This window comes from Alligator sinensis, unplaced genomic scaffold (genome assembly GCF_000455745.1).
Source record: "Alligator sinensis unplaced genomic scaffold, ASM45574v1 scaffold308_2, whole genome shotgun sequence".
Classification (NCBI taxonomy): domain Eukaryota; kingdom Metazoa; phylum Chordata; order Crocodylia; family Alligatoridae; genus Alligator; species Alligator sinensis.
The window spans coordinates 65,762-90,174 of NW_005842082.1; the positions used below are offsets into that span (position 1 = coordinate 65,762).

At 40.0% G+C, this 24,413-nt stretch overlaps 1 protein-coding gene and 1 long non-coding RNA gene across 2 annotated transcripts in view; one reads left to right on the forward strand and one right to left on the reverse strand.

The window, feature by feature from the left end:
* LOC112550332 overlaps nucleotides 1-10,218 on the forward strand; it is a 68,708-nt gene extending 58,490 nt beyond the window's left edge. The window contains exon 4 of the long non-coding RNA XR_003094120.1: nucleotides 10,112-10,218. This is a non-coding gene — a long non-coding RNA (uncharacterized LOC112550332). The remainder of the gene's footprint in view (nucleotides 1-10,111) is intronic.
* A 55-nt stretch (nucleotides 10,219-10,273) lies between these two features.
* Nucleotides 10,274-24,413, reverse strand: part of LOC102377975 (transient receptor potential cation channel subfamily M member 3-like) — a 36,709-nt gene continuing 22,569 nt past the window's right edge. Inside the window, exons 5-10 of the mRNA XM_025204452.1 lie at nucleotides 21,500-21,650; nucleotides 20,551-20,720; nucleotides 19,505-19,528; nucleotides 18,549-18,681; nucleotides 10,452-10,803; nucleotides 10,274-10,300 (exon numbers count right to left, since the gene is read on the reverse strand). Of these exons, the coding sequence (XP_025060237.1) occupies nucleotides 10,274-10,300; nucleotides 10,452-10,803; nucleotides 18,549-18,681; nucleotides 19,505-19,528; nucleotides 20,551-20,720; nucleotides 21,500-21,650 (857 nt within the window). The remainder of the gene's footprint in view (nucleotides 10,301-10,451; nucleotides 10,804-18,548; nucleotides 18,682-19,504; nucleotides 19,529-20,550; nucleotides 20,721-21,499; nucleotides 21,651-24,413) is intronic.

Below are 24,413 nucleotides of genomic sequence, written 5' to 3' on the forward strand. Positions count from 1 at the left end.
GAGTCTCTTCTTAATTTCTGCTTTCAGTTGTTTTTCCTATGAGAAACTATCTTTGCCTTCCAGCTCATCATCCAGTACCTAAGAATAAGTCAGGATGGGTGCCTATACATGTACATTGAGGCTACGCCGATGAGTTGTAATTACGAGTCTAAGCAGACTTGATTAATTGAGTCTTCTGGAGCATGGTAATTACTGCGCTCCAGCAGATGCCAGTGTTATGTGTATCAGTGTTATTGCACTGAAAATTGTTGGCAGGGGCGCTTTAGTTGAGGCTCAGGTTAAAGTGCCCCTGCTGCCATTTTTCAGTGTGGGGGATGCTGATACAGGTGACACTCTGGGCACTTTAATTAAAGCTCTAATTAAAGCTATTTAATTATGCTCTTATTAAAGCACCCCCTCCCACCTCCCAGAACAGTCATTCACAAGGTAATTTTTTTAATAGTTTACATTTAGTGTTGACTTTATAAAGTACATCACACCAAAGTACTATTCTGCAAAAGAATTCATAGCTTATAGGTTTTCTGAGCGAGCAATTCCACATTGCTTTGAGTTTTTGTTTCTGCAGGGCCCTTTAGATCTGAATAATCAGTAATAAAACTAAATCATTATAGACTTCTTAAACTTGGTACTGAAATACATGGATTTCTTCATTCTCACATTCTCATCTATTTTGGAAGCAAGTTGGTTATGTTACAGTTACTGTACTGTGGCATGAGACCCAAAATGTATGGAGTCTTTCAGTCATGTTATAAAATATAAGGGCATTTATACACACACCTTTTAATCCTGTGATGTGCCAGAGATCCAGCGGGTTGGAGCAGACTTGATTAATTGAGTCTGCTCTGCACGCAAGCTAACATGTCACATGCAGTTGTGTATGTGGCAAAATGCGTATTAGCATGCAGAAAATGGTGATGGTGTGCTCTTGAACTAAAACACCTGTGAGATTTTACTTCAAAAGCATGCTGCCGCGTGCAGCATTTTATCAGCAGTGATGAGCATTTCACTGCTTATACAATTGACTGTGCCTCAGTGCCGGGCGCTTTTAAAAGTACCCAGTGCTATGGCGCAAGCATGTGTACAAATGCCCTAACAGCTGAGTGTTGCACCTCATGGCTGTGTCCACATAAGCAGGGGCGTGCATTTGCAGCAACACAAATAATAGCAGTACAAATTTTTGCCGCTACTTTGTGCTGCAATGTATGCCCCTCCTTATGTGGTTTACAGTGGGACACATTGTCCCACTGCTCCGTATGCTGCGGGGAGGCCTGGCGGGGGCACAGGGTGCCTCAGTGCAGGGCTATCCAGCAAACAGCCCCATGCTGAGGCATGCCTGAGCGTGGGGTCTCCCATGTTTGTCCCAGCACACAGCACTTTGGTGTGCTTTGTGCCACCTTTTTTTTCCAGGGGTTTGTTTTTTTTTGCTCTAGGGAAATCCGGGTAGCAAATTTTTCTCCAGTGCTGCTGTTAATTAGTAGTGCTGTGCATGGTTAATTGTGCAACATGTGCAGTTTGTGGCACCGCAAAGAGGTTTGCAGCACCACAAACCACATGTGCCTGCACATCTTAATCCAGCCCATGGCATCTTTCAGTATGAGATTCAAATAAGTTGCATTGTATGGGACAAAAACACTTTCTTGTTAATGGCCTGAATTATCTTTTTAATCCCACTGTTTGCCTTTTAGGTTTGTCCCATTTTCATAGTCTGGACCTCTCAGATTACTGAGTTAGATTCCCAAGTCTTTTAACACTCATGGGAATTTTCTATCCTTTTAGTCCCAGTAGAATATCACATTAAAAAAATGCAAGTGTTGTTTTCCTCTAGCACAGCCTTCTCTTGCCTCTCTTGCTACCTTGGAGAATCCTACCATTTCTTTGCACAAACTCAGCATTCACAAGCAATTGCAAATTCTGCTATTGATTCTTCTGGCAGAGAGTTTTAGAGGATCCATGCTCACAATTTGCTTCTTTGATTCAGCCATATTCTTTGAATGACTGTGTAGCTGAATCAAGCTATTACTGGTGGAGATAGCTTATTCTGCCTTTATTTTTTTAGACCCACCAGAACTATAATTAAAAAAAAATAAAACTTTCTTTGTTAAGAAAGTTACTTTCAGAATTAGGAACCCCGATGCTTCTGTGGGATGAACATTCGTGATGCATTACTTGGAAGTAAAATAGTTGCTTCAGAAATCTACAAGGTGCCGGACTTGGTTTCACATCATTATCCCCTGTTCCAGACTTGCTTTCTTGATATTCAGCTCCAGAAACATGTTTGCCTTTTTGTAAAAGATTGTCACTATTGTTTTCAGGTTTTGGCCATGGCATTTTACACTAGCACTGAAGACTACTACCTGACTATTTGTATATACAAATACAAACTTAATTGGGAATTTCTAAGCTACCATTTACAAACTGACTCATCAAGATGGGAAACATTGCATGGGCAAGTTTCATAACATTTTCACTTGTAATTGAACACAGTTATTCCCAGTTAATAATATTTTATATTTCATATTTTTGCCAGTTTTTGGTTTTTGTGAAACCCCCCAAATTTGCTTTTGCTTAGTGTGAGATAACTTCTCTTAAGTTAGTCTCTGTTTTGTAACTACATTTCTAGAACACTGGAAGATAGATGCCCTGGGTGCCTCTTGACCCGCGGGGACTCTACTCTGACATGTTGTAATGACTAATTAGTGTGCTCCAGCAGCCTCTGTATCTCATATATTCAGTGTCCCTATGCTTCTAAATGGTGGCAGGGGTGCTTTAACTAAAGCTCTTCTGTTTTTAAGTCCGTGTTAATGGTCATAGCTAAAACTAAAGGAATCAAATGTTATTTGGATAAAGGCAGCTGCCACCTCTCATCAGTGTTTACCATGATGCTGAACCTGGACAAACACAAATAAATGCTCCAGTAAGTAGAGAAGTTTGAACTACACCCTTTTTTATTGCAAAACATTTGTTACAGAAATTTCAGAAAGTTCTACTGCAGTATCTGCCAACTTCTGCTTTTTATTACATATCTAAACACGGTCTAAAAGTGCATTGTGAATCCAGTAGACCTTTAAAAAGGACCCTTTTCCTAGTAATGTATATTTAAACAAATCAAACATCAAAACCTTCATATTTATAGGAATTCATTTAAAATGACATTTATTGTTTTATATTTCCCTCCCTTTATAAACTATTGGTATAACATTTATAAATGAGAACCCAAATAATATATCATTAAATAGCTATTAGTATAGTATATTTTAAACACTGTTCCAGACAGCAGTAGCAGCATATAGACTCTCCCTATGTAAGACAACTGCAACGGTGGAAGGAGGACATGACTCTAATACTGTTTATTCCTGTGCACACATCATATTTCATAGCCATTCCTCCCTGACAACTCTAAAATACTATAAATAAACAAAAGTTACTCTTCTGCAGCAGCAACAACAGCAGCAATATCATAATCAGGCATTTTCCCCAATAGCCTTTTGAAATGAGAACTTAATGTGGATCCAATGCGAGTCTGAGAAAGGAATCTCAACATGCCAAAATGAAAGAGCAAGAAATAATCAGGTTCCCTAGCCAATCTGAACTAATTTTATCCTAGCCCAGTGGCAACTTCAGTGGACTGTCTACTTGATGCTGGAAACACTGGTTTAGGATAACATGTGCAATGCAGTAGAGTTAATACAGGGCCAATTTTTACTTTGTTATTCTGGTGTAAATTCAGATTAACTTTACTGAAGTCAGTGGAATTTCTTCAGATTCACACCACCACAACTACAATCATAATTTAACCAACAGTCAATCCTAGAAAGGGGAGGCATGGTTAAGATTACATGGGTCTGCAGCATGCCTCTGTCTTTGCCTATAACACAGCATTACAGTTACCAAATGGCAAATGCTCTTTCAAAATCCAGGGCCAGCGTCGGGATGTATTTGTTGATGCACCAGAGAAGAGAGAACAGTACATTCCCAGGGGAAGCAATGAAGGGAGACATCAGGTAAACAGACATCCCAACACAGCTCCTTAACTTCTGACTTCCCTCTTCATTTGGATTGTGATTTCAGTTACAAGAGATGTATGAAGGAGAAAGCATGATAGGAAAAACATTGTTTCCTTCTTAGAAAAACAGGAACTAATTTTTTCTGTCCTTCAACAAATTTACATTAATGTGATTCATATTCTTCTGCTGTGTCAGACAGGATTATTTGTGCAAAAGTGCAATGTTATTGTTATCCTTTCTCTTTCTCACTTTTTGTTTAAGTAGAGGGAGAAATGAATCAACCTCACAACCACTTCATCACAACGAGCCCTACTGAAATCCAAAATGACCACATCACATTGCCTGTATTCTCTACTTATTGAGTCCATTTAAAGCATAACCTGAGCAAATGCATCAAAACTCTTCTTATTTTTAATGCTTGCACTAACTGCTTGAAGAGAGACTTTTTTCCCCAACACTTACTCTACAGTATAAATTCACTAACATTTGCTTTCAAGAGAGAGATGCCCTTGTCATTCCAACTGCAGGGATTAGAATAAGGCCCTGTGCTGTGAACAGCACTCATTATATTGTATAAGCAGTTGTTTGCAAAGTTAAATGTTCTACTTTTGCATTTTCCATGCGCTGAACAACTTCTGAGAAACAAATCATTTTCTTCTTTTACAAAAAATACATATTTTAAGACAAAAACACCCTTCCAGAGACAAAGATCCATTTTCACCAAAATTATTTAAATAATAATATATAACTGGAGTGGAGAGCAGTTTTGCCACATGAATTAATGGGCATTTTCTTACTGTTTTTTCTGTTTTAACAATTTAGATCTTCTTGTCATTACTTATTACACAACTGTGCTAAATGCAGGAATGAAGCACCTTTCCTGTTCCAAAACAGAGAGCTAAATGTCTCAGGACTGCTAAAGGTTTACACCTTGGAGTTTAATACTTCATTTTTTCATGAAATCATTATCTCTATTTAAAAAAAAAAAGAAATTAATTTTGTTTGCTTAAAGACTGGACATAATGGAAAATAATGTAAAAGTTTAAAAACTTGAATTAATTCCTAACTGGATTCATCATTACAGGCAGGCAATAGTAAAATGTTAAGCCTCATAGTAGTCCAAAGAAATTCATGGAACAATGCATGCATTTTCATTGCCACAAAAAAAGACTGGACTTTAAGAAAGAGAAACTACTTCAGTCATATCACATTGGTATTGTGAAAGAATAATGTGCTAAAATCCAATAACTAGGACAAGTGTATACCCAAATTTAGAATAGCATCACTTAAACTAGAAACAACAGAATGGATTACTATAGGAAAATATTTATAAAATACTGTACACTGCTTCCTTAGTTGGCCAGCATATGTAAACAAACAACAAATTCAATTTAGTTTCAAAATATTATTTAAAGTTCATGTATCTTATAATCTTTTGCATAACATGCCAGTTCATCTTTCACGCTATCACAACTCACCTATCACAGCTCATAGTGGCTCATTAAAGAATTATACATCAGCTCATACAGACATTTACAGTGGAGCTATACAGAAGAATGTGCGAAACATACAGCAGTTACAGATTGTGACCAAAAATGCATATTCCATATGTATGCTAACACCTTGAAAAGTGGAATTTAATGTTCAATGCAACATGTGCTATTTTATTGAATGTTACAGATTTATAAACACATGACTTCATAATGTGATGTTAAAGCTCTCCTGTAATGTTCACTAACATGATCACATGTCACAACCATACTGGATTATACATGGGATATATATATATATAGATGTTATAATATATCATTCAATACATAATATATCATATGGCACATGCTATAGTTATAAAATGATGGATGGTAAGATTTTTATCTCCACTAAGGAATTTATAACAAACTATCATTCACTACTGAGGCAGGGAGTGAAATTCTGGTCCCACTGACGTCAATGGGAATTTTATCATTGCCTTAAAAGAGGCAGGATTTCATGCAGTGTGTAAGTAAATAACTAGTGAAGATAAACAAAATATTCTAACATCCATCATAATATGTTCTATAGATACCACATTTTTAGAGTAAATGGGAGACATTCAGGAAAAGTTGTGTTCTGACATTTTGTGATCACACCTTTTTATATCTTAATTTACATTTTATATATAATGGAAAATTTTAAAAGAGGTAAATAAAGCTTCCTGCTTCACTATGCCTGGAATTTATACTCCAGGTTAATAAAGTGCTGTATTCTAATTATTTATACAGCTTTTGGGTTTGGGAAACCCCTCCACCCTGACAATCTAATAGTGAATCAGCCAGAGGAGATCTCTGCTCCTTGAACTAATTCAGCATTGAGTTTCTCTAGTACATGCCAAGGATACTGATGAAGGTGGAAAAGTCTATGAATAGTTTCAGAAAACATTCTTAAATAATAATAATAATAATAACAAAACAAGCAAAAAATAATGTAGAGAAACCTTAGGAAAAGACTGTTAACAAAAGTTGGCACATTTGAAGCAGATATTTAAACAAAAGTTGCTTTGTCCCTGGGCTTTGTGCTATTTTTTAATCAGCCCATCACAAGCGTGCTTCATAATTCACTTGGAGATGGGTCAGAAACTTTACCCTTTCTTGGTCACATCATGAAACATTAAAGCTGTGCATAGACTGCAAGGCAATCAAGTAAACATGGTATCTGGATGGAGCTGAGCCTAGCTCACTGAAGGCCTAATGGAACAAGCTATGGAAAGGAAACCATTGATGCAATAACACTATACTTTGTATTTTAAGTTACCATGCTGCATTTTTTTATTTCACCGACTTTTCACAAAGCGAGCAGCGTTTTCACTGTTTTTGCCCCTACTCCTTAGCTAGCCATTTTATTTTTTAGGCAGGGCTCTGTTGCTCTTGGGAGTTGTTTGCTTACCATACAGAGCTCAGAGTCCTCCGGAGTGAGACTCCAAGTATCAAATTTAGGACAGAATTTCCAGAGCTGCTTCAGAGATTGGGATGGCCAATTCCCACTAAAATGAATGGGAAAGGGTTGTCCCACCAAAAAATCCAGGGGGCGCCTCGAAAATCCTACTTATATTGATATTAATATCATTAGAAAAGGGGCCTGAATCCATATGCATGGTGGTTACTTTTTGAGACTGTTTTATTTCAAACTAATGTTCATGGTATTCATTTAAATTGTTTTCAAGTTTAACCTTTCCTGCTCACAAGCGATGTAAAACTATGACAAAATCATTATTTTCATGGACTGCCATATGGCAAGAAATGTCTTTTCTTCATTATCTCTGTTCACAAAGGATGATCCTTATTGTTACTATGGACTGACTGATACTATCCTTATTGGTACTATGACTCCTTATTGATACTATGGACCACATTTTGCAACTGAATTCATAGGTGGAGTTACCACTGATGTTGTTGTTGATGATGGTGTTGTTAGACATTACCTTTACCACATGTTAAATGCTTTTAAGATGGAAGTGTCCACAAATTAAGGCAGGAAAAGAAGAGCTAAGTGTCCCCATAACAGCTCAAAGTTATGCCTCTTTGGGTGAGGAGTATTTCCAGCTGGCATTAGGCAGCCCATGTTTCAGTAATGTCAGTTTGCTCCATGGGGCCAATACCAAGTTCACCAGTATCCCAGGATGCACCACTCTCAGCCCCTTCCATATGGATGATCTGTCTTTCAGAACTCTACTGTCCTGGACTAACAAAGCCCTGGAGAGTTGTGGATGAGTGGGGAGTCTTGGGGGAGAGGGGAAGGGGGTTGAGCAAGGATCTTCTGGGATCTTCATAGGGGGTAGGGGAGGAAAGTGAGCAGGAAACCATTGGAGAATTGGAGAGTCAGGCAGCCATAAGGCAGACTTGGCAATTCCTAGGCATGCCCCTGCTCACCAGCCCTCTAGCAGCAAGCCAGAGCTGTGCACATTAGAGGGTATTAACGCTTAAGTTCAGCTGCTTGTAGTGTGTGCTAACTTTAAGACTGCCTAACAGTCCTTAGAATTAGCATGTGGGAACTGTAACATGTAACAACACCCAGCAGGGTCCTATATGCATTCTGAAGCAATGCTTTTTTTCTATCAAAATGTACATTGCTTTTGTTGTAGCTTTATGTATAATGGAAGCATACTTGCAAGTGATGGCTTTTGCTGTTAGCAAATACCTCCATTTTCATCTTGTTGCTTTAGCTTACCTCCACCATCTTTTTTGAATGTTTGGAAATACTCTGCCAGGAACATTTCCCATTACATAACTTCAGTCAAATTGCGTTAATCTGAGATCAGACCACTTGACAAGCTTTGTATATTTCGAAATGGTCAAATAGAACCAGATAGTAATAAACAAACATGATGTGTTTGAATGGGGGAATGATGTGAAAAATTGGCAGCTTGATGATGGAACAGCAAGAAAAACATGGTATCAACTCAGGAAAAAGCTATTCACAGAAATAAAAAAAATGGAAATGTATGGAACAGTACTTCAGCAGCATGTTATTCTTATTGTTCCATAGCAACTTTTAATTTAGTGAAACAATGTATTGATGACGTTAGTTAAAAAAATAAATATATACTATTCCACTTTTTACATTCATCCTGAGCTTGCTCAAGTGTGCTAGAATGCCTGCTTAATACAGGAAATCACCTAGCAATTTTTTTTTTTTTACATAAATTCTTCCTTCATTTATGTTGCAATAAAAAAGGCATTTCTTTTCCCTTTCTTTTCTTGAAAATATAAACATTTTGTGGCACTAGCAGTTAATACAAAAAGAGACGGGTGAACTATGATTATTAACTTTGCTGTTTATCGTTACGATGATCAGGTTTAGAAGTGTAGTGATATAGGGACTGGGGAGATTCTAAGGTTTACTTGCTGCTGGTTCCTGCAAAAATACCGGTGCTTTTCATCTGCCATCACAACGATGAAACAGATGTAAAAGAAATCAGAACTCCAATTTAGAATGCATAATTTGTATGCCTTCTTTTTTGTCAATTTCTCCCTGTGTCCTAGAAACTCATGAATAATCATCAGACATCCTAGGATGCCTTTTAGTAAAAGGCAGATTTCTGAACAGATTTACTAATTACTGATGACTTCATGAAGTGGTTTTTTAAAAAAGTCTTATAAAACTTTCTTCCCTCCCTTTTTTCCTTAAGTGCAAATGTCAACTCAGACAAGATCCAGTAAGCCAGTGTGTGACACTGAGATTAACAAAGTGCTAGGCTGACTGACAGTAGGGACTGACATTAGTTGACAAATCACGATGTGAGGTTATTTAAATCTGCTAAAGAAAATGGACTGGAGAGCAGATGACCCTTAGACTTCCTGCTGCACATGCCAATGTTTAGCTGTGCTTAGTCTCAAAACTACGGAAAGCGCCTGTTCTGGACAGTCTTCTCATAGACAGGGTGTCCCCTCTACTTTCTGGCCTGGATGATTTACTCCTCTGGAATGGATTTCTCAAGGCTGTTGTGTTACGCTGCCTATCGAGTTTATCACTGATGGAGTAGCTCTTCCTTGTGTGTGCATACAGCATGTTGGACTCATCTGCAGAGTAGCTGTTGGCTCGCTCTATTTTTGGAAGCGGTATGCTGTTGGTTAGAGTTCTTGCAGTGTTGCTATCCTGAGGAGATAAGGCACTCCCCTTCTTGTCTTTGAGCTCAGTCTCCTCATTATCTGAACTTGGATGACTTAGCTCTGCTTCTCTCTCTGGGTGGCAGCATCCTAAGTCGTCCACTTTGCCTCCATGACTTCCAGGGAAACTGGACCTTTCTGCTATGGCCTGGGGAGCGCTGACACATCTGGTGTCTATGCAGTCTGTAATACTTGTATACTCTGCTGTTTTGACTGGCACCCCGAGGCTGCTGAAATAGCTCCGAGAAGGAGAGAACATAAAACTATGTGATTTCACAATTGGGGTTTCCTCTAGAATAAATGGGGTTGTAGCCAGGTAACGACTGCTTTTAGATCGCTCTAAGGTATGATATAAAGGAGGGTCAGAGTCCCAGGGGTTTTGGCTATCTGTGATGTGTGAGTAATCTGCAGAAAATGCTCTTGTTTCCATTGTAGAGGTTTCCTCATAATCAATACTTCTGCCAGAAATTCTGTCACCAGGTGTACTGCTAACATACGCACTGTTTGCCAGAATGGAGGAAGCTATTTGAGCCTGCAGAGCTGGGTCTCCGGTACCAAGAATATTTACTGAACTGTCAAGAGGTTCCATACCAGACTGCAGTTCATCCATGGCAGAAACATAAATGTCTATGCAAGATGAAGGCCTTCTGGAGTCTGGGGCAATAGACAAAGTGCTTGTAGGGATCAAAGGTATCTTTGTTTCTTTTGATACAGACTGCGAGCTACTAGCTCGATGCAGGCTCACAGACCTTTCTTTAAATATACTTTCCAATCTGTCTAACCCACATTTGTCTTTCAGATTCACCGCATAGAAAGAGTGGCTTCGCATACGGGGAACAGCAGTAGGAGAGGTTGGAGACATTGACCCCTCTCCTGCAGGGTCTATACTTTCCGGAAGCTTGTAAGTGTTCCCTTCCTGGCTATTGAAGCTGCTCTGTCTTACAATGTAAGCAGCATCTGTACAGTCTGAGGAAGTTCTAGATCGTACTTTGGTAGTCTCCCCTTTTTCCACACCAGTCAACTTCTCCAGGGCTGTAGCCATTCGTCCTATCATATCCTCCAACTGAGCAAGTCTGATGTCTACAGTCTGAAGTGAAGTTTTCATACAATGTTCTCGCTCATTTACTTCCTCCAACCTCATGGCCATATTCTCTACCCTTCAAGAGAAGAAGAATGCATAGGTTATTATCTATTAGACAGGTGGATGCTGTGATCTATTGTCTATATGCTAGGTAGCCAAAGTATATGGGAACAAATACATTTTAAAAACTGTAGGCTAGATCCTTCTATTCCATTCCATTCTGACTGATATCACTTTACCTACTGCAGACATAGTTAAAATGGATGAAGTGGACACCCTATTATTTCTCCTACATCGCAAGTTTCTTTAGAAGTGTAGAATCAACAGAAATTGTCCTGAATCATCTGTGCATTGACCCTGACATAGGGAACATGTTAGGTAATTTAGGCCCGTGTGAAGAGGCTAGTATTCGCTTTGGATTCAGTCAATTCAGGTGATGGTGATTCAATTCGGTGATTCGAATCACTGTCCCAATTTGATTTGGCCAAGTCTGATTCGGAGATTCGGCTGCTGCTAAATCTCCAAATCGCCGAATCAGCCAGGCCCTTCCCCTGCCTGCTCTCCCAGTCCGGCAATGGCTGCCCTGCCTGCCCCAGCTCCCCGCACTTGATAAAAAAAAAAGCCCCAGTGCAGCCTTGGGGGCTTGTGCAGAGCCCCCACGTGGCATGGGGCAATGGGGGGCAGTGGGGATCACCCCCTGCCAGCAGGAGCTGGTGATTCCCAGGGCTTTTCTGTTTGTTTTTTTTTCTTAAATGGCTGGAGCTGGCCTGGGTGGGGCACCCATGGGGGGGCTGGGGGAGTGAAGCGGGGGCAGTGGGGGACAGTGGGGATCGCCCCCCCTGCCTGGCAGCACCTGGTGAGCACCGGGGCTTTTCTTTTTTTAAAGAGCCAGGCTGCTGGGGCTGGAGGGATCCCTCCATGGTCCCCTCCCTCAGTCCCCCCTCCCCTGTCCCTGGTACTTACCAGCTCCAAGTCAGCTGCAGCTCCCAGCTGCAGCCACCGGAGACTGCCCAAATCATCAAAGCTCTTTTCTGAAGATTCGGAGAGCTTTGAATCGATTCAGACCTTTAAAGTAGTCCCTTTAAATTTGATTCAGATTTAGAGATTTGGCCACCAAATCGAGTCGAATCTCCTCTGAATTGAATCACCACCCGAAGCTTTGCACAGCCCTATTAGATATGTGGCCAGAGGACATTGGAGTCTTGCTCTGATCTGTCAAGCCTTAGTTGCCATAACTGTTGCTGTAGGCCATACTGCAGAAGTTAGTTCATCTATAAGGCTGCTTTAAGTTGCCACTGGTCGAGCTTCTGTGGTTTGTCCCAGAATCAAGAGTGCATGTGAAATCAGAGTACAACAACATTTTTTTCACTGCTCCACTGTTTCTCTCTTGCTTGTTTCCTCCATAGATTATTTTATTTTATGATATAAAAATATATTATTTTATCAGTTATCTTACCTGATATTACTTCAGTTCCATTACATACCCCAGTAGATTCATTATAATTATCTGCTAAAACTTACAGAGGGAGAACACCAGTTAGGCCAACTACGTTACAAGATTGAGGCCAGACCAAGATTTCTTCTCAAAGGGTGGGGATACATTCAACAACAAGATGAATTATCTAATGCTTTCACCAATGACCTCACTAAGCTATGTCCTCTAGCCTAAAGACAGACAAATAAAACCAACTGCCCCCTCCCCACTGTTAGCACAAGATTAGTTTTGGAACTGAGGATTTTCAAGATAATAATATATATTTGAATCAAGGAGAGTTTGCCCACAATCATTCTTCATCTTACTTAACATCCAATCAAAAATGCTATCCCATAATGAAAGTTTTATACATTTCTTGCTCTGTGGTTGAATGTATACTCACACATTCAGTCTTTAAAAATAATGTTCTATGATGATGACTTTAAAATTAAAAATTTAGGGCAAAAGGACATATTGAATTGTATGAGTGAAAGCCTGGCTCCAGTGAAGTCCATGGGGGTTTTGACATTAAATTTAATGGAACCAAGATTTTACCCGAGAAGTCTCAAGCTAACAAAACACCTAGAAAATTAGAACTCATTTATGAAATTTTGTTAGAACTAATTAGACTTTCCATTTTTGATGGAGCGTTTCCTCTAAGACATTTGCAAACGTTACACAGTTTTTTAAATGATATAATACTCTGTTGTATTGTTGCATAAATTCAGCACCATAACATCTAAAATGTAAACCCTGCAATTCATTATGAATTAAACCATATTAAACCTTAGTTGTGCTGGTGAACATTTATTCAAAGAAGTAGTTTCGTTGATGTTAATGGGTTGACATTGGTACATACTTACCAAGATAAAGGTTATAAATCTAGCCAAACTGAGTTTATATCAGAGCTAATTAACAAGCACAAGATGTTGCCTGTATTGAATGGGCTCTGACTATTGAATGGGCTCTGACTGGTTCTTGATCAAGCCAGTAAAACTCATCTGGTTGTGTTCTTTTGCAAACCCCAACCTATTATATTAATTCAAGTGAACTCTGTTGTATTTTACACGTATCAATCTTCTCTCAGGTTTTTAATAAACACTTTTAATACATTTAAAAGGGCAACATTCTTTCCCTCATTTTTTCTTTAGTATTCAGGGCTGCCACATTTAATCACAATGAGTAGCACTGTACTCAGGAAGTAGTCCTAGTGGTCGATGTACCCAAATCACTCTTGTACACATTGTGGAATCCGTGGGATGACCCTTGGTGTGAGGTTCCACACAGTCAGAGTAAGGATAGTAGAATCCCATCCTTAAAATGGTTTTTAAGGTATTCAGCAAACTCCTGGTTACTACTGAATGATATTTACACTCAGTGAATAAATGGAAACAGCTGTATATCTATTGCCCCACAGCATCTCTCTGGAAATAAAGGACTAGTTTAAAAATAAGATACTGCCCAGTTTTTGTTTTGGATTTTTTTCAGATGCATTGAAGATACTATGAATTATTTGGCACATATCATAAATATCCATGGATGGTGCCCTTGCTGCACCTGTGTCTTCCATGACAACAAGCTTCTTATCCAACACGTAAGAGGGCATCATGCCATCCTAACAGATGGGTACAAAGAAAGGAAGGGAAGCTACATGTAATATGGGCATCAAGTACTGGTATATTTCACTGCAGCTCAATAATTCTTCCAAATAAAATATAAACATGGATTATTTCAACATGATGTTTGGTGGCTAGATAATATGGGATCAGAATTATGAAACTGAGAGAGATTTGTGTCTTACTAACAATCAGAATTAACTGGAAGTGATGAATTAGCTGGCTCTTGCTCTACTTACATAAACTTTATGTTTAAAGTTTGCAAAGGGTTTATAAAAATCATTGCAATTATGATTACGGAGTTAAGTGCCTAAAAATGTTTTTGAATCTGGGTCTCTGGGCTGCATCCACAAAGGCATTTATGGATGCAGCCCAGAGGCTGCAAAATCCAGAAAATAACTCAAGTTCCTAAAGTCAGAGACCTAAATTCAGTATTTAGGCACCATGGAGATGCTCAAAACATCTATTAAGATGCTGCTAATTCTAGAGGCATTTGAAGTAATTTGTGCATTTTCTAGTTATGTCCCTGGGTGATTAAAATGTCTTTCCTCTAGGTCAGTGCTGCTTGTCCCCATGGGCCAGATGAGTGGCATGGGGTCTGACACCACTGCCTTCCTGCCCTGAGCTCTGGGATTGGGCTCTGAAGGCTGGCACTGCTCCCTCCCACCCCCCACATGTCAGGACTGGTTCCTACAGGGCTGGCACTGCCCCCTCCCACCCTCTGCACAATGGGATTGCATCCCAGTGGAGCCGGCACTGCCCCCTCCTCCTGGGATTAGGACCTGGAGCCTGGCACTGACCCTGCCTTCATCTGGCCCTGTGCACTGCTCCCCTGCTGCCAAATTTCTGGACCCATGTGGCTCATAGGCTGGATGACACACAGTCATGGGTCAGATGTGGCCCACAGGCTGGAGGTTGAGCACCCTTGCCTTAGGTTAATCTGTTCTTGGAGTGTATTTTGTTAATTCACAAATATTAATGTCAAAAATGGAAAGTCTGTTCTCTCATGCATCAGCTACTTGTCTAAGTTATGAGGCATGTTTGTATCATGAACCACTTGGTTTAGCAAATTGATTCCTTTATGTAGTTTTTTATTATTCAGTTCTGTGATGAACTAGTCAGACAATAAGAAGATTCTATACACTGGGTACAAGTACACATGTAATTAATGTGATGCAATAAACTCTGGAGCTGTTTGAGCTGGAGTCAGCTGCTTCCAGGTGCAGTGTCTACACATGTACCCGGGACAGCAGCCATCTGAACCAGGGTAAAGCAGGCCCCAACTGGCTGGGCGTTTCAGCACAGTAACTTACTCCATTATAAGACAGTACTGTCTGCAACATTACTATCTTACGGTGGAGTTACTTACTTTATTGCGCCCTAATACCAGCATGTGTAGATAGTGACACTTCACTGTGCAGATAATTAGTCTACTCCGCAGTAAAGCACACATGTAGATGCACCAACTAAGACCTCGTTTGAACTCTTGTCTTATGATCTGCTATAACATAGAAGAATAAATGTAAAGCATACTCTGTTGAAATACAAATGTCATAGGGCTTCACCTTCAGGTAGACCTCAAAAGTCTAAATCTTAGTTTGTCTTAGATTTCCACTCTTACATTTCCCTCACAAGATCCTCACAACACATCTCCTCTTCTTGTCTTCTTGGGATATTTAATTCATTAATTCACTATAACTAGCTTGATTTTACATGTATGGCACATACCTACTAAGTTTTTAAAGTAGTTCTTGGAATGGTTTCTGTATACATTTTGCATAAAATGTTCAGTGGGATATTTAAGAGGAAAAAGCATCATCTTAGAAGAATCGTACAGCAGCTGCTCAGTCAAGTCTGAGCAGGGAGACTTCTAGAGTACCAGTTGTTTTTCCTCATTCTGAGGCCTGTGACCTGTACACAAGTCAGAACAGCAGAGAAGCATATCAAACTTATGCCACCAGCATAAGGTCCTGTAGAGCTTCTACACTAGTGAAGGATCAGAATAATAGTGATTCCATAGGCTACAAGGTCTGCCTTGAGGCTCTTCCCCCTGAGAGAAGTTGAGGTGGCTGGTGTGGGAGCTGGTAGAGCTGTCTCCTAAAACTTTTGCTTGTGACGAGTTACCCAACCCAGGGGAAATTCTCCACTAGCCTTTTAAGTCCACTTTGTGCAATGCAGTGAAGAAAGGTAATCTGGCCCACCATGTCACCTCTACAAGGGATGTAGTATTGTCTAGTACAGGATAATAACCAGACATTGGGAAGGAAAATCTATACTCTTATATGCCCACTTAGTTTCCTTTTGTCTTGCAACATATGACCAATTTCTGTGGAGACAGCCCTGTATTATATTGCTTAGTTATGGAGCCAGATTTGAACATTACTCAAACCAAGGAAAGGGTGGAGAAATTAGCTTTGGTTTTTGGTACAAAGAGATACTGGTCAGACTAGCTCAAAACTTTCCCATGGTCTGAAGTGGTTGGGAACACATCTGTGTTAGATTCCAGTTCATAGAATGTGCTTTATCAAAGACATTTGAATGGTCCTCATTACTATAATACCTGAGCATATAAGCTCTTTCATGTATTTCTCCTTAATTTATATTCATAGAAGTGTGGTGTCTGAGAGTATTGTTCTCAGGAATGAAGATAGCTAAGGAATGTACTATTTGCTAATCCTGCTTTGGGTTAGATTTAGTTTCAAAATTGAAATAAACTGTAAACATATTCTAGTGTGTGCAGAAAACCCATTTTTGGCCTTGTTGCATCAGGTGTAGTACTGACAGGCTTTGGCATAAGTGGCAGGGAGTGTTGTGTTTGTAACAAATTCACAACTGTCATTCTTTTTGCTTTTTTTAAAAACAATCAGAAGGGATTAAAGTACGGGTGGGCAAAATGCGGCCCAGGAGCCAGATGTGCCCCACCGGGCCATTCAATCTGGCCCGCGGAGCCCCTAGAAAATTTAGAAAATTAATATTGATCTGCTCTGGGCTGCCTGTCAAGCAGCCCTTGATGGCTTGCCAAAACTCAGTAAGCGGCCCTCTGCCCAAAATAATTGCCCGCCCCTGGATTAATGAGTTTTCATATTAGTTTATTGTGATTAACCAGGTGTTGCCATGCAAAATTTATTGGGGACAATACCTTAAGTCAACAGACATGAGCTTAATTCTATTCCACCTATTACAGGAGTATAGGTTGTAGCCATGTTGGTCTAAAGACACAGGCAGACAAGGTTCTTTGGATAAATCTGATATCTTTTATTAGACCAACTCAAATAGTTGGAAAAATTCTTCTTTGCAAGCTTTTGGGCACAAACACCCTTTGTCAGGCTGAGGAAGCATCACTATCTATTAGGCATATAAACCAATTTATAAGCCCAAGTGCAATTCTATTTCACCCTGCTTGGGCCCCTGAAACACAATTACTTTGCAAAGCCTTGTTGCTTTGTTGCAATTCAGTCCTAAGGGTAAAATGACAATGTGTTACAAAAGTAGATGTATTAGTGTAGGGGTGTCAAACATATGACCTGGGGGGTCAGATATGGCCCAATGACTCAGGTCGTCTGTCTCACAGACTTGCCCTTCCTCTGGCCATAGTGGTAGCATTTTTGTGAAGCCACTGGGGCTACTGATGCCCCGGATCTCACCAGGATGCAGGCTGCCATCATGGGAATGTGTGGTGTTGCTCAGATTGCCAGTGCCCAGCTCTCACCAGGGCACTGACTGCCTCTGTGGGAAGCCTTACCACCATGGTCAGAGCCCTGGCTCTGGCCGCAGTGGCACAGGGTCCCACAACCACACACATATACACATGAGGACACTCACATTGGCCTCCCGTAGGGTCAGGTGCTGGCTACCATCATGGGAAGACCTACCATTGGTGATACAGCTTCTGCCCATGGTGTCACTAGGGTTGCTTGTGTGAGAGCCAAGGTGTGGCCCTTAGGCACCTGAAAAGGAGGGAATGCAGCCTCCGAACAATCTGACATCCCTGCATTAGTGGATTTTCAGGCCTGGAAAAGAAGCACTGGGATGGAATTGCACTTAGGTGCCTAAGTCCACTTGGATGCCTAATAGGTGGAACAGAATCTACTCCATGTTCTGCATGCAAAAATTTACTTAATTGTTCAGATACTTTTGTTATAAGGGCAATGGATAAACAGGAACCTTGGGTTACACCACATTTTTTAACACAAAGTGGAGCTGAATGTAGTTTACCCTTGTCTTCAGTAGCAAGACAGACCTGAAAATATTGTGACTGAAATTTTGGTCTTATTGAAATCACTGGCAAAGTCCATGCTGGTTTCAATGAGCTTCCACTCTAGAAGTCTAGGCACACAAGGATCTTTCTCAGTCTCAGTGGGTTTCACTTCTGTGTTAAAGCACTGATAAATTTAATAGCTACATTGTGTCTCACCTTTGTATTTTGGCCACTTACGTTCTAAGGTTATAATTTTAAAAGGTGTAATGTCAAAAGAGTACATGGATTTACCTCACCATTTGTGTTACTTTCTGGTACAGCTGATTGAAATGTTTTACATTTTAAAAATTTTTAATGAAAATAATTCACCATTTTTCAGTCAGCTCTTCTTTGTACGTGTTGCAGTATAATTAAAAAAAGTTGTGTCAAACAAGCTGTCCTCACCAAGAATGGGAAAGTAAGAGAATAACAATAGAAAATACAGCAATGTATTTCAAGATATAGATCATATAGGACAAACAAAAAAAGTCTACCTTTCAGAAGTGACACGGATTCTTTCATCATTGGAAGAATTAAATCTATCATCCTTTTCTCTAAAATATTCTTCTATGCACTGCTCTTCAAAATCATGAACTTTTTTCAATTCATCTTCTGTTATGAAAAGTTCTATAGAAATTCCAGAAGGGAAAAGACACTGATAAAACATGAATTCATAAAACCAAACCAAACCCTGTTTTTTATTCATCATTGGCAATCCCTCAGTTTGAGAATGAACCATCTCTACAATGGCTCATTGGTGGGTCTTGAATACCTCTTATTACTGTAGGTCTTATGGGGCAAGGTGTCAAGACTATCATACAGTTATTTTTGTATTAAATCAGATAGGCAGATTTAGCTACCAAACTAGCAGTCTCAAACATATTGTACTTTTGCACACATCAACAGTTAGGGAATAAACACTGTGCACACAATACTGTTGTTATACCTTTTAACAGCTGGATGAATGTTGTGAAAAAATAGCTCTGTCTTTTAACAAAATCATAATTAGAGATAGATAAACTGGCTAAAATAAGTAAACAACTGGCATGAATACTGGATCAAATTTGAATAATACTTTCCATGGGAAGTTTGACTACATTATTCCTATGTGTAACATGTATCAAACAAGGCCACTTAAGTTTACTTCAATTGTTAGTATTTCTGTAAGTCTCTGCTGAGCAATGTGTTATTTTCAAATCTATCAAGTTTCATGGTTATCTGTAGCCAAGGGAAAATAAGAAGAGTATGCTTGCATCTATTGTAGGTGAGGGGAAGTGGAGCAAGTAGGTGGAAAAGCTGAATTGAGGCCCTTTGGTTTGGGGAAGCCCTGATTATGTGAAATCTAAATACCATATTTACCCAAATGCAAGATCATTGTGAATTTAAGATGACCCCCCCCCAATAATTGGATCCTAGATATGGAAAATTATAAAGCAGAGGAGAATGCAGCCTGTTCCGTCCTGCAGCTTGTCACCTCCAGTACTTACCCTTCTCCTGGTGCCTACCCCCTACTGCCTGCTCCCCCCCACCCCCTCCCACCCAATCTGTTGGATGTTGAAGTAGATGGAGCTGAGGTTTGGTAAAAGGGGTTAACAGAAGGGGAGAAAGATTTGTTCAGATTAGGAAGAGAGAGGGAGAAGAATGGCATAGAGAGGATGTGTAATAGGGATCCCAAAAGTATCTGAATCTTTGTCATTCATGCTAATGGGAATTCATCTTAATGCGATGGGAGGCCAAACTCACCTAGCTAGAACATTTACCAGGGAGGAAACGAACACATTGGCTGCTGACAGACATGGAAAAAAATGGTGCTTTACCAGAAGAGGAACCATATGAACTTGACCTGGCTCCCCAGAATATGTACAGATCACATGCTTTAGTGGGGCTTTTTTATCTAATAGTCAATGAATCATCTATTATATAAAAGCACCAGAAATCCTTGCTGAAGTGCACCATCTATACAGATGCTGGGTGAGCTGGGTTCAACTGACGTGCTTCTTCTGGGCAAGTGCTGCTCTTGGTGTGGGGGTGCACCGAGCTGAAAGTAAAGCGCCATTTTTGCCCCCCACATCTGACAGTGGCCATAATGCCTAAATGCTCCCTCTTATCTTCAGTTTAGATACAGTAGAAATCAAAGCATGTAAGGACACTGGCCTTGTGCCCATATATTTTGCCTCCAGTATACAGGGAAGCCGCACATATTATTTTATTATTATTTAAAACTGTGCATGTGGAGATGCTTTAGGGCTTTAAGAGGCATCCAAGCATAGGGGAAGAGTGGAGGATGTCCAGCTATAAACATAGACTACTATTGTGAAAAAAACATGGCAGCTGGGCAAATATATGCCCTGTTGCTATTCTCTTGTAAGAGAATGAATAGATGGGAGGTGCAAAGTATTAGTAAAATTGAATGGGAATGTGAAAGTCCCAGTTTGTAACTACAAGTTGGAGATATTTAAAGCTTACTTAATCCATAGTCTCTCTCATCTTGGTCACTTTCATGTTTTCGCCATCTACAGCAGAGGTGTTGGAATATCATAGTCATGTGGCTGAAAATGATCAAAGGAGGTGGAAGAACCGGCCTTTCATGAAATGTCATGATTAGCTGATACCTCTGAAACTTCCAGACTTGGTTAGATATAGACTTAACCTCAAAAAATGTGTTGCTAAAAGAAATAGAAAAGGAAAATACTATGATATCAAAACCATCTTGGGTACTTCCGCCTTGAAAAGACAATATGCTCATTAGACTGTTTTCATATCTGGTTTCTAAGTTCTACCATTAAAAAAGTAGACAAAATGCTATTATCTCCTCATGAAAGCATAACAGCATAGCAGCAGTTTAAAAGATAAATTGGTTGTTATTGCGAGAACATCAAAATAATGCTTGATGCTTTACTAACAATAAACTGTATAACGTTTCCGTAATGCAGGAAATAGTATCCCCATTTATACTTTGGCAGAATGAGACAATGAAGGATTAAGTACAGGCACTTTTCACTTAATGTCATCCTGGTTAACATTGTTTTGTTATTATGTTGCTGATCTATTAGAGAACATACTTGTTTAAAGTCACGCAATGTTCGGTTATAACATTGTTTGGCTGCCCCCAGCTAGTAGGTAACTACTGTGACGTAATTGGATTTGCTTAACATTGTTTTGCTTGAAGTCACATTTTTCAAAAACGTAACTATCACATTAAGTGAGGAGTAGCTGTACGATGTCCAAGGCTACAATGTGAACCCATACCATAACTGAAATTAGAACCCAGAGGTCTTCATTGCTGTCAGCGTCCCTGGATCACCATACTTGAGACACAGTGAATTACTAGAGCTACATAGCTATCACATTACTGGAGATGAGCTACTCTGCCACTCTCACTATCACAAAGCACCTCCCCTAAAGCTGACTCCAAACTCAAAGTACCCAAAAGCCTGCTACTCACTTAAAGACAGCAATAAGAAGGTTCACCAGAAGGATGTTTGCAACCAAGAGGTAACATGCCATGATGGCAGGAACGATCCATGCTCCTGTCTTGCAGGGAGGCAGCTGAATTATTTTGCCATCCTCTCTGGTTTCATTTTGGCCACAAGGAGCTGGGAAGAAACAAATGAGAATGAATCTTAATTTTCAGAGCTTCCTACACACATGCTTAAATATTTATAAAGGTTTTTTTTTAAAATCTTTCAAACCACAGTGGCATGATGTTGCCCCATGAGGTTTGATAATGCACTTGCCTCATGCTGTGATCAAACACTTGTCAAAGTTATGAAAGCTACTGCTCTTGATATCTTCTGTTAGCAACATCAAGATTTTCCTTGAGACATTTCAGGAGTAAATTGAGTTGCAGCTGCCTGTCTTTCATTGACCTATCCAGCTGTTTCTGAAACACAGCTATGTAGCAGTGGTAAGTAGATGCTGTTAATATGAGCTAACCAAATTGCTTACTCCTATGTACAGCCATCATTTTTCTTTCACTGAATACAAATATTTGGGCTTTTGCTCACTGAGAGAAGGGGTGGTAATAAATAATGTACATGTAAAATAAGCTATTTTTGATCATTGCAGTACAAAAGAATCAAAAAACAACAATGGGGCAAGTTCATAATGGGCAAGTAGAGACATTCAAAAAGCCCGAGGTGAAATTGAGTCTTTTGTAAGTTACACCGTTTTCTGTAAGTGGCATCGTTTAGATCAGTAGTGAACACATTCACCCTTTGGTGGGGTGCACAAATCTTAGACTGGGTTCCATCATTTTTAAACTAGTCTGTGTGTGCCAACTTCTTTTCTGTTATGGGTACAGACAGGTTTTGTGTGCCAAACTTCTGTTCTTTTACAGATATAGATAAGATGACCATATGTCCTGGTTTGGCCAGGACACTCCAGGGTTCCACAGCCCAGTCCTGGCCAGTTGGTCAAAAGTCCCGGGCTGGAGTGCAATAGGGAGGCAGAGAGGAACGGTGCACCAGGCAGGCAGCCGGGCAGGCACCGCTGGTCCTGTGGGTGGGGTGGCACCTGCTCCAGTCTGCTCGCCTTGTTACAGACTACAGCAGGCACCACCTTTGCCTCCAGACTGGAGCAGGCACTCCATCTGCTCTGCCTCCCTGTTGGATGCCAGGCGAGGACTTTTAACCAATTGGCTGGGACCAGCCACGTAATCCCAGAGTGTCCTGGCAAAACCAGAACATATGGTCACCCTAGGTATAGACCAGTTTCCAATCACCTATACCAATAAAAGTGTAGTCTGTACCTGGCCAATGACTCTCTGCTATTGGACCTTGGACTATAGACTTAGGAACAATGTGGAAGACATTCAAGTATTTTTTTTTTGTAACGAACAGTGGAGCTGCAACCTGTTTTGTCCTTAAATTTATAAACATCAAATATATCCCATATTCATTTTTTGGAAGTAGGGGGAGGAAATAGCATACAATTCAGTTTTATAAAATTCTCCAATATGCTTTGGCAGATTCCTATTCATCCCCATCTCACTCTCATGGATTCAATTCATTATTCTGGTTGGCCTTTCAAGTCTCAGGCGATGTATTAGGATTGATCCAGAGCATGCATCATTTTTGGTTCTTCAAGAAAACTGTTGAAAGGGCTTACAGATAGTCCTCCAGGGTGAACATCATATAATATTGTTCATATCCCTCCCACAGCCCTTCTAAAAGAAAGGCAAAACAGACAAACAAAATCTGCTGGAGCAGGACTTGGGCAATGCTTTAGAAATCCTGCCATAACGACTCTGTGTTCTACTATATCAAGTATTATTTCTTTCCAAAATGATTACTCTGACTGATCCATAGACCATAGTTTCTCAAGCTGTGGTACACGTACCCCTGGGGGTACGCGAGACAGAGGCAGGTGCTATATGCGGATACCCCAACACTCTCTCTCTTACCCTCTTTTCCTCTCTGTCTCTCACCCTCTTTTCCTCTCAAAACTAAGGCAAAAAATTTCATGCAATTAAAAAAATTAAATTCCCCAGTAATAATTTGGTGTTCAGCCCTCCTAGCTTTGGCCAACATCACCTGTAGCCCCGGTACACACTTGAGTTGTGCACCCCTGGTATAAAACGTGATAACCCTATCCACACCAGATCAGACATCTGTCATAGCACGGCCTTATATACACAGTCGTTCTCCCAACATATGGCATGCATTAGCCTGTAAATATAAAATTCCCTGGAAAATTGAATGTTGGAGTACTTATTAACATTTTCAGAAGTTAGGGGGTACTTGCTACTTAAAAAGTTGAGAAACACTGCCACAGACCACTGGAGTCAACTTTGGATGATTTTGTATTGCTAGTTATGTGGAATCAAGTGGCATTGAGACCTTGTTTTGGGGCACTATGTGTAGATATTAAATGATCAAATCTTTACTTTGATACATTTGTGTGGGAGAGATGGAGACTGGCATATCTACTTCAGACACATACTATCCCAATGTAAAGTGAACAACCATATAAAAAGAACAGCATCAACAATACAAGCCATGTTACACACATCAGCAACTGTCTTCAGTGTCTGGCTGAAAAATCTCTATTGCGTGCATGGACATGTGCATATGTTAATGCTTGTTATTAATCTTCCTCACATACAGAAAAGCCTTTTCTCTCTGGGATGAATTCAAAGGAAGTTATTCTTCAAACAACATGGTATTTACAGATCTTTTCAATTAGCTTTAGTATTTTCATGTTTGCTTTAGTGTTCCAAACTTCCTTTAGGCATCAGGGGTTCAGCTGTGAGTTTGTGAAGTGCTGAATACCCTCATCTTCCATTTAACAGAAGTTTGGGGCACTTAACATGTCTCAAGATCACCCCTCAGGTGAACAATGTACTTTTAAAATTCTGG